Source organism: Pocillopora damicornis, chromosome 1 (assembly GCF_964200805.1).
Source record: "Pocillopora damicornis chromosome 1, jaPocDami1.2, whole genome shotgun sequence".
NCBI lineage: Eukaryota > Metazoa > Cnidaria > Anthozoa > Scleractinia > Pocilloporidae > Pocillopora > Pocillopora damicornis.
This window is the reverse complement of record NC_142670.1, coordinates 22,232,035-22,246,675: the sequence shown is the minus strand read 5'-3', so window position 1 is coordinate 22,246,675 and position 14,641 is coordinate 22,232,035. Positions and strand designations below refer to the sequence as shown.

Genomic DNA, 14,641 nt, shown 5'->3' with positions numbered 1-14,641 from the left:
TATCGGGCTAAAAAACATGCAGTAGGAGAGAAAACGAATTTTGGGTGACTTGCCAAAATATTTCAAATTTGTACGAAGGATGTTGACATCCTCTCTTAAGGCCTTTACCTGTGCAGTTCCGTCCATCTCCGTTAAATCCAAATAAACAGGTGCACACAAAGGATCCATTTGTGTTTTGACAAGTAGCGTTCGGGTGACAATCGTGAGTATTTTTTCGGCATTCATCGATATCTAAAAAATTGGGAAAGAAAAGAAAAATTCTACATTGATCATCAGCTGTGACAAAATCCATGGTAGAAACGAAAAGGATGAATCTTAAATGGCGGAAGAGCCACCACATAATTCTTTGTTTGTGCTGAATCTGAAAATATTGAAAATAGGACCATAGAGAGAAAAAAGCCGAGTTTTCTCTCAACAAAACTTGTTTGGTATCAGATGAAGCGATAAAGCAATAATACTACACGCACATTAAAACCTTGTCTGAAAATTCTTTTAAGCACTTTCTACTTCACGATGTGAGTAAATAATATGCACAACGCTCGATAGGATGGTAATTAGAAGTCAAGAAGAATCAGCTCACCTCTTTATATATATATGTTATTTGCCGGCTGGGAGGTCCGTATGGTAAAAAACTGTGACCGAGGTCTTGAAAATACTGCCCGAGGCCGTAGGCCGAGGGTAGCATTTTCAAGACAGAGGTCACAGTTTTTCACCATACGGACCGACCCTTAGCCGGTAAATAACATATTTATTGTTTTTAAACTTGACGAAATTCTTTCCGAAAGAACCCGAATGATTTAGGGCTGTAAATATGGCAAGATCTTCCATAAACTGAACAATTTTTGAGTGAGTAAATGGTAGTTAAAATAGAGGTAATGCAAATTAAAGAGAGATGCCTCAGTGAAACATTTTCATTTCCGTAACGATAAAGGTAATTTAAAAGGCTTCCAAACAAACTTTGAAACATTATTTTTACAAGTATCTGTCACAATCTGACACCTGTCAATTAGAGAGCGCGCAAGAAAAAAAAAAGCGTAGGAACATTTGAAAAACATCAGAACTAGTTTGGCAAGGGCTGTCACGACAATGTTTTCTTCAAAATCAGTCAATGATCTAACGGAAAGTATCATTCACTCTCATCGACCATTCATTCATGTACGAAGATTTACCTCTGTTCATTAAGTAAACGGCGAGGAAAGTAATTGTGAGTAAATTCAATTTTTGTACTTTGAAGTTGTGAGAGTTTGCTCTTTTGTTTGCTGCAATGGCGTGTGTGACTCTGGTCTTTCCTTCGCAAAAACTAAATTCGAACGGCACACTCCAACGAGACACAAGGGAATATAATGCGGCCTTTTCTCAAAAAATTCCTTCAATTTCTGTTTTGCAATTTACGGTACAAATGTCTAAATTGAACGGAATTGGAAAGACTCACCGGGAGCGTATATTTGTTGTAGAACTTAAATTAAAACTTAGCTCGCTCTTTCACTACGAACAAATTGCTCGAGAAAATTCAGATATTAAATGAATGAAAGTTCCATCGTTCAGTTTAACTGTAACCAAATACTTCACGTTTCAACTTTCTGGGTACTTTTGGTGAACGATTAAAATCAATTGCAGACGGTTTTTAGGCCGCTTGTCAACCAACTTAATGACACTATTGTTTATTCAAATTCATTCTGAAACCAATATTTTTCTGTCAACCAAAGTGATTTGATAGAGAGAAAAGAGAGGATTCATAAGTTATTTATCGGCTTGAGGTAGTGACCGATGTGTTTGCTTAAAAATACTGCCCAGCCGGAAAACGAGGTATATTTATGAAAAATGGCAACGAAAGTTGGGATGTACTCGGCGACTCACGAATGCGTTACCGTGGCCCGTGGGTAGAGATAGGAAAATACTGACCGGATAAAGAACCAATCAGATTGCAGGATTCGTTACCGTGCCCTCTAAAAAAACAATAATAAGCTTTAATTTGAAGGCTCCTTCAGTTTTTGTGAATGATAACTTTGATCTGCTTAAGGCATTTTGAAATGTCCTCCTTATAGGCCTGATCACTTTAGATAGAAGAACACCATAGAAGAACGAATGTACAAGCATTTGAAATCTCCATTTCAAAATTTTGGTTCCAAATGTGAAGTAAGAACGACTCGACCTCGACAAAAAGTTCAGAAGAATTAACATAATCTTATTGAGCGAGAAAAAAATACAATCTCTGACAGGCACGCTAATCAAGATTTACAAGCTGCTGATTTGAAAAACTAATAAGAAAAGAATGTCTCCGTCTCTAGCCTCAAGAAACGTCAAGCCTTCCATCGAATAAGCTATACACAAAGCTATAAACATACAATAACACTCTTGCTTGTATCAATCAGAAGGGTCCCTCTTACAGTGTATGTAGCTTCATTAATTTGTTAGTCCAGGAAGAGTGAATCTCTCTGGTAAAAGGTCACGTTCGACACCTCTCGTTCTACCTTCATGTTTTGCAATTAGAAAGTTATTATGACTAACACGTAGCAATTTGGGGGGCGGTTCTTATGAACACCACTTCTTCTTCAACTTTTGTAATCATGATGTTGTTACGTAACGGTCTCCTAAGGCAATTTATCTTAAGATACCCCTTCAGATGTGAATAATATTCTGTCAATAGGTTAGTTATGATTTTTATATTACCAATCTCGTTTCTGTTCTGGCCGATCTCAACTGTAAGAATAAGAAATTTAAGGTAGAAATTGATTTTGTAACTGCGCAAATAACTCGAAGGCGCATATCTAGTAAACAGGAGCTGTCATGCGTAATCTAACGTGATTCGCTGGCTGGGATGGAACGATGACGATACAAGAAGATTGACAGCTTAGTAGTGTTATCTGTAGTGTCACTTTATAAACGGTGACCCTCGCTTTTCTCATTAGATAGGAGATAGACGCGTTGTAACAACTTGAGAAGAAAAGAGATTACAGAAGAATCAACCAAACAAATATCGAGTGCTAGAGATTTTAATTTTAACAAAAACTCATACTGAGGTCCAACGCGGCTAGCTCATCATGGCGATCTCCAGTCATCGCAGTCTAGTAAGCCTCAGAAATTATATCTGCCGCCCTTCGAGAGAACAAGTAGGAGCTTGCTCCGATATCCTTTCAGATGAGTTGAATGGAAGGCCACATCAGTCACTGCAGCCGAGTTTTACGGCGCTGTCATCCCGAGCAATCTTCATGTTCCGTTAAATTCGGATGTCGTTCATTCATAAAACACACGCTTGAACAGTTTGTTTTTTATTTGGTTTAGATGCATCCTTGTCATTTCTTTCCAAGTCGCAAAGGTGATGAAACAATGAATTTCCACGTTACCTTCGCGACGTGGAAAGAAATGACAAGGACGCATCCAAAATAGTCGCTAGACACTTGAATCTCCCTAATCATTCAAAACAACATATGGCGGTTTGCTGCCTTTTCTTACATCTGGGCATTTCGGAAAGCCGCAAAACACTAGAGCAAATTAAAATTTACCTTCCAAACGGCACTCTTAATCCCCACGGTATCAACGAGCGCATTTTATTCAACTTATTTATTTTTGTTTTGTCGTCGCCATATTCCCACCAATAGCGAAGCTCCACTTTTTGCATATAAACCCACGCACAACCCACAATTCCTCGAATCGCTCTGACGAAGGGCTAACGCTCGACACGTCAGTTTTTTTACTCTTTACGATGGCCAATTTACGTTTCAACTCAGTTGTTAACACTAAATTACCTGCATGCTTAGTCTTGTACAACCAATCAGATTATTGGAACCATATTCTAATAGGAATTCTGATTGGCTTATTATGGCGTGCTTTATGAGAGTATAGAGCATACTGACGTCACTGTTGTTCGCTTTGGAAATAAAGTTTGTTTTGAAAATTGAAAGGGGAATTTTAACGGATTCTTTATTATGAAACAAATAAAGAAGCCTTAACTGTGATCTGTTCTGTTGTAAAGCACTTAGGAAGCGGCTGAGCTCGGCTGGAGCACTCAAGAAGTGGGAAGAAACACGAGGCGTAGTCGAGTGTTTCTCCCTACACTTCTTTCGTGCTCTAGCCGCTTCTTGCGTGCTTTACAACAGAACAGAGCACAGATTGCAAAACAGAAAAGAAAATTAATGACTGTGAACAATATTTAAGCAGTGGGGAAAATAAAGACACCTCAAGATCTGATTGTTGATTTTCCCTTGAAGGTGCTCAGAGAGTTTGATGTTAGATCAGGTAAACAACTTCTTCCTGATAAGTTTGGGTATTCTCATTATCTGGATAATGAATGGATTTTGTTGGGAGGAGTAACAGGTTAATCGCCTCCGGGAGTCAAAGGGTTAACCAGCGCAGGTTGGCTTTACCACATTTATAACTATCAACACAGGTTGTTGGAGTTCTAGTTCCTACGACTGTAACGAAACGGTACCATCCCTCGGAGAGTTGTGTGACACAGAACACTGAACCATTTAGAGGAGTGTCGTCAATGGTATTTCTTTTGTCGTCCCTCTGCTTCATAACACGGATCGGATACAAATTTAAGTATTAATTTTAAAATAATTGTAATTATTGCTTTTGAGAATAAATGTTTTTAGCGTTTTTTAAGTCTGATGGTTTATTACTGCCCGGGATACATTGATAACGAGTCGATTGTATCGCTTAATTTTGTCTCAGAGATCCCAGTTCTGTAGGATTTCTTGAAAAGATCTTTTCTATCAAATAATTGACTAAAGGGAGAATTGATCAACGAACCTGTTTCTCTCAGAAATTCTTCGTCATAAATTTTTAGAGGAAAGCTCATTTAAAGAGTCGAGAGTCCAATCAAACCTAGAAAATATTAATATATTTAAAAGGTACCAGATGGCGATTTAAGTCTCACTAAAGGAAAAAGATATCTCAACAAATCAACCTCTCTCTTCCTAAAGTTCGGAAACCCTTCCGAAGATTATCGATTATTCACTTGAAGAAATACGATGAACTTTGCACTTCAACAACACGAGCGATAGTACCTTTAACGACAACAAAAAGATAAAGTGGAATCGGTTTTGTTTACTGACATCTGGAAAGTGATAATTCATTTTCTTCTCATGTAACCTTAAACTTTTCACATGTAGAGAATTTGAATAGCAGGCGATAAGAAGGTTTAGGCTTTGGGAAAATCAATTTAGATTTTCTAAAGTACAGCAAAGAAAAGTAAACCTCTGATTACTTAGACGTGCTATTTGTCTTTGGCTCATTGTCAGTTATAACTAAAACAACCCGAGTAACAGATTACACCTTCTCTGTTACCGGTTGCATACACGCAAATAAGCCTGAAAAGGTTATTAAATTGGGTTTTAACTGGTCGTCATTCCGGGCCTCTTTCTGGTGTTGTTTAGTTTTTCGCTGGAATGGCTTGTAGAAGAGTTACTAGCATGGACAGCATTTTCTACTAGCAACACGTTTTCCTACAAGATTCACCTGTAAAGGTATGATTTAATCAAAATAAGGAATACTATACTCCTACAATTTTAAACTATTTTATTAAACAACTTGTAATAATTCTTTCTCATGACCTACTCCTATAAGCAATACAATAATTGTTATTTAAAAACTTACTTAAGCCCACTATAAACTATAACTTTGCTCTCTACTGATACCAAAGACTCACCCTTGCCTCCAAATCTCCTCAAAGTACACAATCTTTGAAGTATATAACGGTACGGAGCTATCTTTTGTTAGAGCTCACTAGACAGTTGATCTTTTCCGACAAAAAAATATATATTACTCCTAACTGACTGAGTCCTTATATACATTCACAACGCATTTCAAAACGAATATAAGCGACCCTCTCAGCTATGAACACTACTGAACTAGTAGTTGACATAAGACCTGAAAAAAAAAACAGGCCCTTACGGGATTTGAACCTATAATCTTTACGATACCGGTGCAGCGCTCTAACAACTGAGCTATCAAGCCAACTAGATACTGATTATTATGTTGGATCCGAATAAACCTTCCAAGTGGTGAGTAATGACTGCAAATAAATGAAAATCATATATACACTGTGGTGAAGAAACGAATATAAGAGATCCAACATAATGACTAGCTTCCAGTTGGCCTGTTGGCTCAGTTGTTGGTAGAGCGCTGCGCCGGCATCGCAGAGGTCATGGGTTCAAATCCCGCACGGGCCTGAATTTTTTTCAGGTTTTATTTCAAGTACTAGTTTAGTAGTGTTCATAACTGCGAGGATCTCTTATATTTGTTTCTTCACCACAGTGCGCATACATGATTTTCATATATCTACAGTCAGTACTTCAAAACATTCCGGAATTCGAAGCTTACAACACAACTATTGTGGTAGAAATACATCATAATTACACAGCCTAATAGAATGTTTTAGTTTTCCATATACGTCATCAGAAAGTTTGAGTATCAATGTGACAGTGACTAACAAGTATGCAATTCTAGAAATTATTTACAGTCTCTATCAACAACACATCTAAGCTGCTTTAGTTTCTAACGACCTAATTAAACATCAAGAGTGCCTAAAACTTACATAGTGAAGCACTTTGATTGGAATAGATAGGGATATTATGATTATTTGGAAGCTTACTAATGCCTATAGTTGTTGAAATTAGCTGGGGGACGGGGGGGGGGGGGGGGAGTCTGTTCTATTACTCGGATAAACAACTATTGTTCAGTCGACTCTGATGATGATTTCCGCTGAGGTTATAGAAACGTCAGTCACTATTACTGATTACTTGCAGTCACAACTTCTCAGGAGCACTCTTACCTGGAAGATCAAACTAAGCAGTCCAAAGGTACTCTTGTGTTGAAACTACTCACTGTTTAACACTAATCATAAAAAGTGGATCATATGAAATATTTTAAGTCCCTGTTATCATTGATGTACTGTGCGCGCCAATAAATCGATTTGTGAATCCTTTCCTTTCACTTTGCAGAATAACTTGCTTATAGCATTTAGTCTGTGCCACAGTAGCGCAGAGGACAAGTAGGGAGCTTAAGCAGTTTGTATATAAAGTAGGGTCCGCAGTCTTTCACTGTTATGTCCTTTGACTTCTTGTAACAATCTCCACCTCTGGTAAAGCAGACCTCTGAAGAAACCTCGCCATTTGCCAGTATGGTGTGACCACCTTTTAGCCAGCCTGAGAAGACCGCACCACATCTATTATCCGGTACGCACTGGGTTGGCATTTTTGTTCCTGCATCTCCCACAAAACGATACCATTCCCCGAATATTATGGACGAGGATTCGTCGTCACATTTTTCTGCACCGTGAGGTGTGATGTAGGTGCTCTTTCTGTCAGCCTCGCTAAGGTTTCTGTAATTATGGCACGGATCGGCTAAAAAGTTGAGTTGGAAAAAAAATCATCATACAAACTGCGGTGTTTTAGAAGGATTTCCCACCCTAAGAAAATTCGTAACAGCACGCGCTTAATATGACGATGGTTTTTTACATGTGTTTGATATCGCCAATCTGCTGTGTCAGGTTAATAAATGAATGGCAAAGCGTTGACCGTTCTCGATACAGGGTCGCTTGTCGAGATTTTATCGGATTAATGGCTGCTTAAAGCACAGAAAAAATCGTATTCGTAACAGACCGTGTCGTTCAAAATTCCTAGAGGCGGAAGTAAAACAAAATACGAAAACAAAAACCGAAAGTTACGTACTTGACCTAAGTAATGGTATTTCTTGCGGCTGAAAACGAAAATCGACAACTGGGAGATTTGCCACAGGCCGATTTTGGCCGTGTACATGAAAATATTTCTTTTGTCGATAAGGAAAAAGTCAACAACTGAGAATTTTGTGAAAAGAGAGTTACGCCCATCATCTGTTTCTGTAATGGTTCGACGCATTTTTTTCATCTTGAGCTTTATCACGGACGCGATTTACGATTTTTTTTTCGGGGATCGTGAAACCTCAATTTCCATTTTATGGAAAAGTAGGCTTTTCTTCTCAGTGAAGGCCTATTGTGTCTATATGATAAACAAAATAATACATGGTTGCTTGCAGTCATGGAGCTTCTCTTCTCGTGTACAACTCGATACCAAGAGATTATAACAGTTTATATTCTCATGAGATAGCGAGTTGAACACTCGAGGAGAAATTCCAAATCAACGGGCACCCATGTATTATTCTCCATATATTTAATGAGGACAAAATGGCCTAAGGTTAGAATTATTTGGCAGTGAAAAAGTTTGCTGTGTCGAAGTGGAGCTGTACTGTAGTATATAATTTTTCTTCGAAGTGAGCAGATATGCCTGGACAACTTCGTTGGGAGCCGATTATTGCTTAACTAATAGAGAAAGTTTTTCCCGTGTTTACATACGCTCATCTAAACATGAAAGGAGGTTGAGAGAATTTGAGAAAGTTATGCAAACCCGACACGCAGCGTAAATTTCGAGAAATTTCCCAGCTTGCCGAGTCTCTAAATGAGAGAATGTAAACGCGGGAAAAAGTACCCTATATTATATAAACATATCTCTCCAAGAACATTACAGAAGAAGTTAAATGTTGTTCATTAATATCTTATCTATTTCTTAATACACGCTCTGGAGGATAGTGTTTCTCAATAGCCAATCAAATCGTGTGGCTGACAACACATAAACTAATCAAAATTCGCGTTAAAAAAGTTCAAGTTGAAACTTGTGGCAATTTCAGCTTTGAAATATCGTAAATTTCTACAGAAAATACTGAAAGCGTTTGAAATGTACGAAACCTTAAGGAAAGAACTTCAAGAGGAGGAGTTTAGTAAAATTGAAAATGAATTTCACTGTAATTTATCGGTTTTTTAAATTGACGAAACCTTTCCCGATTTAACAGCCCTAAAACATGGTTGAGAACTAGGGAAGTTGAATCGCTCGTCGTCCCTTGTAAATTTTTGCTGGTTAGTACAGTTTTGCTCGAGCCTTTTTCAGCGACTCACAAAACCTTTTTCCTTCTGTTTAGACTTCATACTTTGCTCGTAGCTTCGTCGGCTAGATTAAAATTTGCCTACGTTTCCCTTATTCTCTCTGCCTGCTTCCTAATTTTGGGAAAATATTCTTCCATTAATTACTATTGAAATGAACAAAACAACTGAATCTTGTGATTCCTCAGTGTTGCACTGGGAATCCTGTACTGCGCATAAAAATCACGTAATCGGGCGAATAAGCGCGCTTGTATTCCGAGAACACGGTGTTACTTTTCAATAAATGGACCAAGCAAAGAGTTACGGTGACCTCTATTTTTCATTGCATAATTTTGGTGTACAAATTTTATCCCCTTTATATTGGATGAATGAAAAAAAATCATCGAAGGCAAAAAAAGATATAGCCAGAAGCGTGCACAAAGCCCGTTATTTGATGATGAAAACCTGGAAAACAACGAGTCGAGGAACGCTTCGAGTCGACGTCTTAAAATTACGTGATTTTTTCACAAATTATAAATCAAATTCTTACCTACGCTCGAGACTTTGTACCTTTACCTTAAAAACTATTGCTTGCAGCCATCGAAAAATGTGCCGTGAAATGAGGCGCGTGAAAATGCACTAGTAGCAGAAGTGGGGTAAGTTTGGCCCGTCATTTCTCTCAAACAAGCAAGGTGACCTATCTTTTTGGTTATATTTTTCGAAACAGACATTGGCAAGGAACATTTAAGGAAAGACTGAAAAAATTGTCGGATAACTATTTTTTTTTTTTCTGAGGAATCACCTTAATAGGTCCGATTGGGAAAATCTTAACCGCGGTCAACATCGATTTTAACCAATCAAATTATTCTGTTTGATTACTTTCAATCCTTTCGAGACACAGCCTCATAATGATTCTATTTTAAGAACAATTAGACATCATCAAGAAAAAATAATGGGACGATGGTTTTCTCTCCTGGAGGACAAAAACGATGCACATCAAGTCTACAAATATGATACAAAAAAAAATCAAAAATGAAATCTATATTTTGAACATTAAGTGCGATAGTTGTCGTTAGAGAGTTGTTGGTCGCTATTTACTGTAGATCTGAAGCTGATCAACGAAAATGTTCAGCATTTTGTCCTGTTGCTTTCAAGTGGGATCAAGGATTTTCATTTTGTACCATTGGTCAAAAATATTAAGGCAAGGGTAACTACTTTATCAAAACAAACAAATCAGTCGACTAAGAAGGAACGTACAAATTGAACAAACAAACAAACAGACGAAAGCAAACTAACATTTCTCAAAGTCATAGCGAGCCAATTACCTGTGCAGCTCCGTCCATCTCCGTTAAATCCAAATAAACAGGTGCACACAAAGAATCCATTTGTGTTTTGACAAGTAGCGTTCAGGTGACAATCGTGGGTATTTTTTTGGCATTCATCAATATCTAAAAAAATGGGAAAGAAAAGAAAAATTCTACAACGGAAGTGGTTCCACGAGTCGGATAACACATTCATTTTTAACTTTTATAAGATGAAAAAGCATTAAGTTAGCTATCATTGTGACAAATGAATTGTTAATTTGAACTAAACCAAAACTTCCACTGCAGCGGAATCCCTCTCGAGACACTATTCCAAACTGTAGCCGGATATCAGTCGTCAAAGATCAGCCTCGGTAGCCTTCCTTTGAGATGCGCACTCGACGGCCAAACGAGATATAAAAATATGGGTGGTTTAAATACCCTATGAAATATTTTGTTCTCATGAGCACATTCTGAAATTAACCTTTTTCGCAATGTTCTCCTTCGAATCCAGGAGGGCACAAGCATCGATATCCCTTGATTGTGAAACCGGACTGACAAGTAGCATTATTTTGACACGGTAGGTTTTTACAGCAGGCGTTCTGAAAGGACAAAAATAAAAAAAGAAAGATTGATGTATTGAATGATTGATAGATGAATGAAAGAAGAGAAGTTTTGGTACACGTCGGTTGTTTTTCACGATTCATTGAAAAGCGTCGAGGTGCTGAATTTGAGTTATACTTTATATTTTACCTTTGAGCCACGATAATAAAAAGCGGCATCAGTTATCAGGTCAGTATCATATTCAAGGTGAGTGGCGTTATTCAGTTCACAGATATAAGCGATTCCTCCATCCTTGGGATCTTTTTTAAAGTTAGCACTGACGCAGTTGTCGTTCATGTAGCAGAAAAGCTCACAGTGATCCAAGTCTTTGACGTGTTTGGTTTCGATTTCATGGCTTACCAAACGTTTTTCAGCAAAGAAGAAGTAATCTGCAAACAGCATTGTGCGATCTCGCTCTGAAATAAAGCAATCACAATATAATTAGAAAACAATTTTTCTTATCAGACATAAATTAACTTACGATTCGAGGTTTTAAACTTACAAAATAACACGCTTGGTGAACAAAGAACTGTGATCTCAATCAAACTACAACTACGGGAAAATGGAGAAAAATCAATACTACCTTCATTTGAGGATTTGTGTCTTTATAAGAACATTAGTATTTAGGACAACGTCTTTCACAAGATAATTGACCCCAGCATCCCCTCCTCCCTCCCAAAAGCGTTTAAAAACAAAAATGAAACGAAAACAACAGTTGACAGCAGCGACCATCACTTGTGAAGACAGGATGTTTAGAAAGCATTTTCGTGTCTTTTAGTTCCTCCTGAACGATACTTTAATTTTTTAGGGGAGATAAGACAAAAGCCGTTAATAAAAGCTATCCGCAAATTTTTCTAAAGTTCCTTCTCTACTTCTTGATCGATAAGTCATGAAAAAAATCATTTTTCTTTATAAAACTTTTTTCACTTTCTTCATGATACAGGTCCTTGAAAATTCAGAGTTTCTTACTCGAGTTTAGATGCATTGGGAAATTCGACTTAAATTAAATTCAAATAAAAAAAGCCAAACACTATATTTCTAAAACAAAAAATAACGAAAATACCGACAATTTAACGGTAGTCGTGCCACCTGCTTTTGAGGTGAGTGCCTTTAAACTAATCCTTAACAAGTTTGTGCCAATAACTTTCTCTGAGACTTGCACAATACACGATTTTGGCTTTTGATCGATGAGCTATGATTATGGACGAATATACAATAAGAAAAATGTAACTATCCATTATCATTTGTCAGCACTGCTCTCTTGTAAAAATAACTTCTCTGAGATGGTTAAGAGCGGTTAAAATGTGCTTTCGCACGATGCAGAAGGATCAAATTCCCGCCTTATACAACACAGGGAAATTGAACATAACATAGTGTCATGCTTAAATATTATTGAGAGAGGAGAGATGGGAACGTAACAATTTTAAATCAAGTAATTTGTAGAGAATGATGTTTTTTCATCTTGTCACGAGCGTGGGACAGAGAGAAAATTCAGAGTCCGCATGAGGAATCGAACCTCAGACCTTCGGATTCCGCGCTCCGATGCTCTACCACTGAGCCACAGAGACTCCACGGTGAGCGAGTCTGTTACGAAGTTCATATCACACGCGTCCTGCATACTGCTAGGATCAGCAATATCGATAGCATAATGTTTGTAGATAATAATAAGAGAGATGATAAGTTTTGAGCTCAATAAAGAAATCTTGTCACAAGCGTGGGACAAAGAAAGAATTTTTTCTTTTTCCCACGCTCGTGAAAAAACGAAAAAAATATCATTCTCTATTTCTTTGCCGAGCTCAAAACTTACCATCTCTCTTATTACTATCTACAAGTAATTTGTGTTTGCCGAAGTTTTTGTTCGTTTTGCATCCAATATCCAATTTTCTGAATAAAAGCCGATAAAACATTTTTGTTAAACACCCTGTAATTTTTCAAAAATTATTTTTTTTGGTTTTTGACTTACAGTAGTCTATGCTAATTGTCGTAAAATGTTTTTGTATCAGCAAAAGAAAATAAAGGAGATATATAAATAAGGTTGCACTCATAAGTGAATCGAAGGATAAAGAATGATTCCTCGTCTGCGACTCACCTTTTCCAAAAGTCAAGTTAGTCAATAATGCATTCCAGGCTACGAACATGAAAAATGAAACAAATTCCATGCCTTCTTCAAAGTAACGGTTTTCTGTTTCTACCACGTGCGTATGGCACAAGTTTTAAGTTGATCACCAGCTCCCAGCAGTGGATTAAGGTTTCAAAATCGACCTGTTTTTATGAACGAAACCGGATAATGAAAATAAATTAAAAAAAAAAAAAGCTTGTAGCTGTCAGTTCTATGTGGAAATTAATGCAAATGACGCAAATGAATGTTATCCGCTTCGCTCGATGGAGAGAATTGGGTCTCTTAGGAATATCTTTACATTTTAGCATACATATCAGACAGTGAAATTAGTCCCCAGAACAACTTTGTTCGATTAATTTCTTGAGACGGTCTAATTGACGGCGAAAAACTTAAATTTTCGATTTAATCAACTCTTACCTCTAAAGATGCAAAGCTCTTTGGTCCCTCACTGCTTTTGAGGTAAAATTGTTTTCCTTTATAACAATGTGGTAGCTATGGTTACAAAAGAAACACCTGGTTTCAGGCAAAACGATTATTAATTTAAGTGGAGAACTTCCTTGTTTCCTCTACTTTGTCACTGAACCATGGCAAAGATTAAATATTTGTTTTAGGTAAAACTAGGCAATTGTCACCTCGATCTCAAATTTTGCAATAAGCGTAATTTTCAGCTGGTAGCGTTGACAAGTTATCATTATGAAACATCATATTCGGTCTAAAGTAGCTTTTAAACTTTGTTTAAGAAGATTTCTTTCAAGTTCTCAAATAATCCAGTGTTTATCTAAGGAAACTCCACCGTGTGCTAATAAAGGATCGCTAATGAAAAACTAATAAGAAAAGAATGTCTTTGACAAGGAAATATTGCCAGCCTCAAGAAACGTCAAGCCTTCCATTGCATAAGCTATAAACAAAGCTCTAAACATACGATAACACTCTTATGTTTGCATCAATCAAAAGCGTCCCACTTACAGTGTAAGTAACTTCCTCAAAATAAGTAGGGACTGAAAAAATGTGTAAAAGAATTTTTATTCCTTTTTGCCTTAAGAAATTTTGCACTTGTTTGTGGTTTTGATAGTTCTCTAATTAAGAGGAGACTTTCATCAACCTTTCGCGTAATTTATGGTTTGAAAACTCGCTCTAGCCTCGAGAAAGTCTTCGAGCAAATACTGACGATTCGTGTTCGAATTTATCTATCAAAGTTTACACGGCTCCATCTTGCGCGAAAGCCACAATGCCATAATTCGTGGACGTCAAGTATACGCAATACAAACGATTTTCTCGAATCTCACGGGCTTCAGAGCTACAATACAAATTCAAGTTGACCGTGAGGACAAACAGAATAAACAAAATGCGATGTAAATTTACACTGATATGCAAAATACTTAAGCTTTATTGCTAAATTATTGCTTGACAGTTTTTAATGAGTCGTCGACAACGTAGTTCAAATAAATTACTAACGCAGCAAATATGACCATTTTTTTTTCGTCTTACACGGTTTCTTGAAATGTGCTTGCATTCTTTTAATATTACTCATAGTTTATTGAATTGTCTTCTGTCTTGTCTTGTCTTGTCATGCAACTTTAAATCAACACGTAATAATGGCTCGATATTATTTCAAAAGTTCCTATTCTTGTAAAATCGTTCGCTTTTCTTCCCAGGGTTTCGTCACCACAAGTTAGACAACGTTTTCCGTCCGTATGATAAAATCATCCCGATAACTTGTGCACG

At 37.2% G+C, this 14,641-nt stretch overlaps 1 protein-coding gene and 1 non-coding gene across 2 annotated transcripts; one reads left to right on the top strand and one right to left on the bottom strand.

Moving 5' to 3' along the window:
* Positions 1–5,433: 5,433 nt before the first annotated feature.
* Positions 5,434–12,956, bottom strand: LOC149052784 (uromodulin-like). Its single transcript, XM_089205665.1, has 5 exons — positions 12,887–12,956; positions 10,948–11,213; positions 10,679–10,796; positions 10,219–10,341; positions 5,434–7,346 (listed from the first exon to the last, which is right to left on the bottom strand). The coding sequence occupies exons 1-5, from the start codon at positions 12,954–12,956 to the stop codon at positions 6,964–6,966; spliced, it is 960 nt and encodes a 319-aa protein (XP_089061791.1). The 3' UTR covers positions 5,434–6,963.
* Trnaa-ggc (transfer RNA alanine (anticodon GGC)) lies at positions 6,098–6,173 on the top strand. The gene has a single exon. It is a non-coding gene; the product is annotated as a tRNA-Ala (tRNA).
* Positions 12,957–14,641: the final 1,685 nt, after the last annotated feature.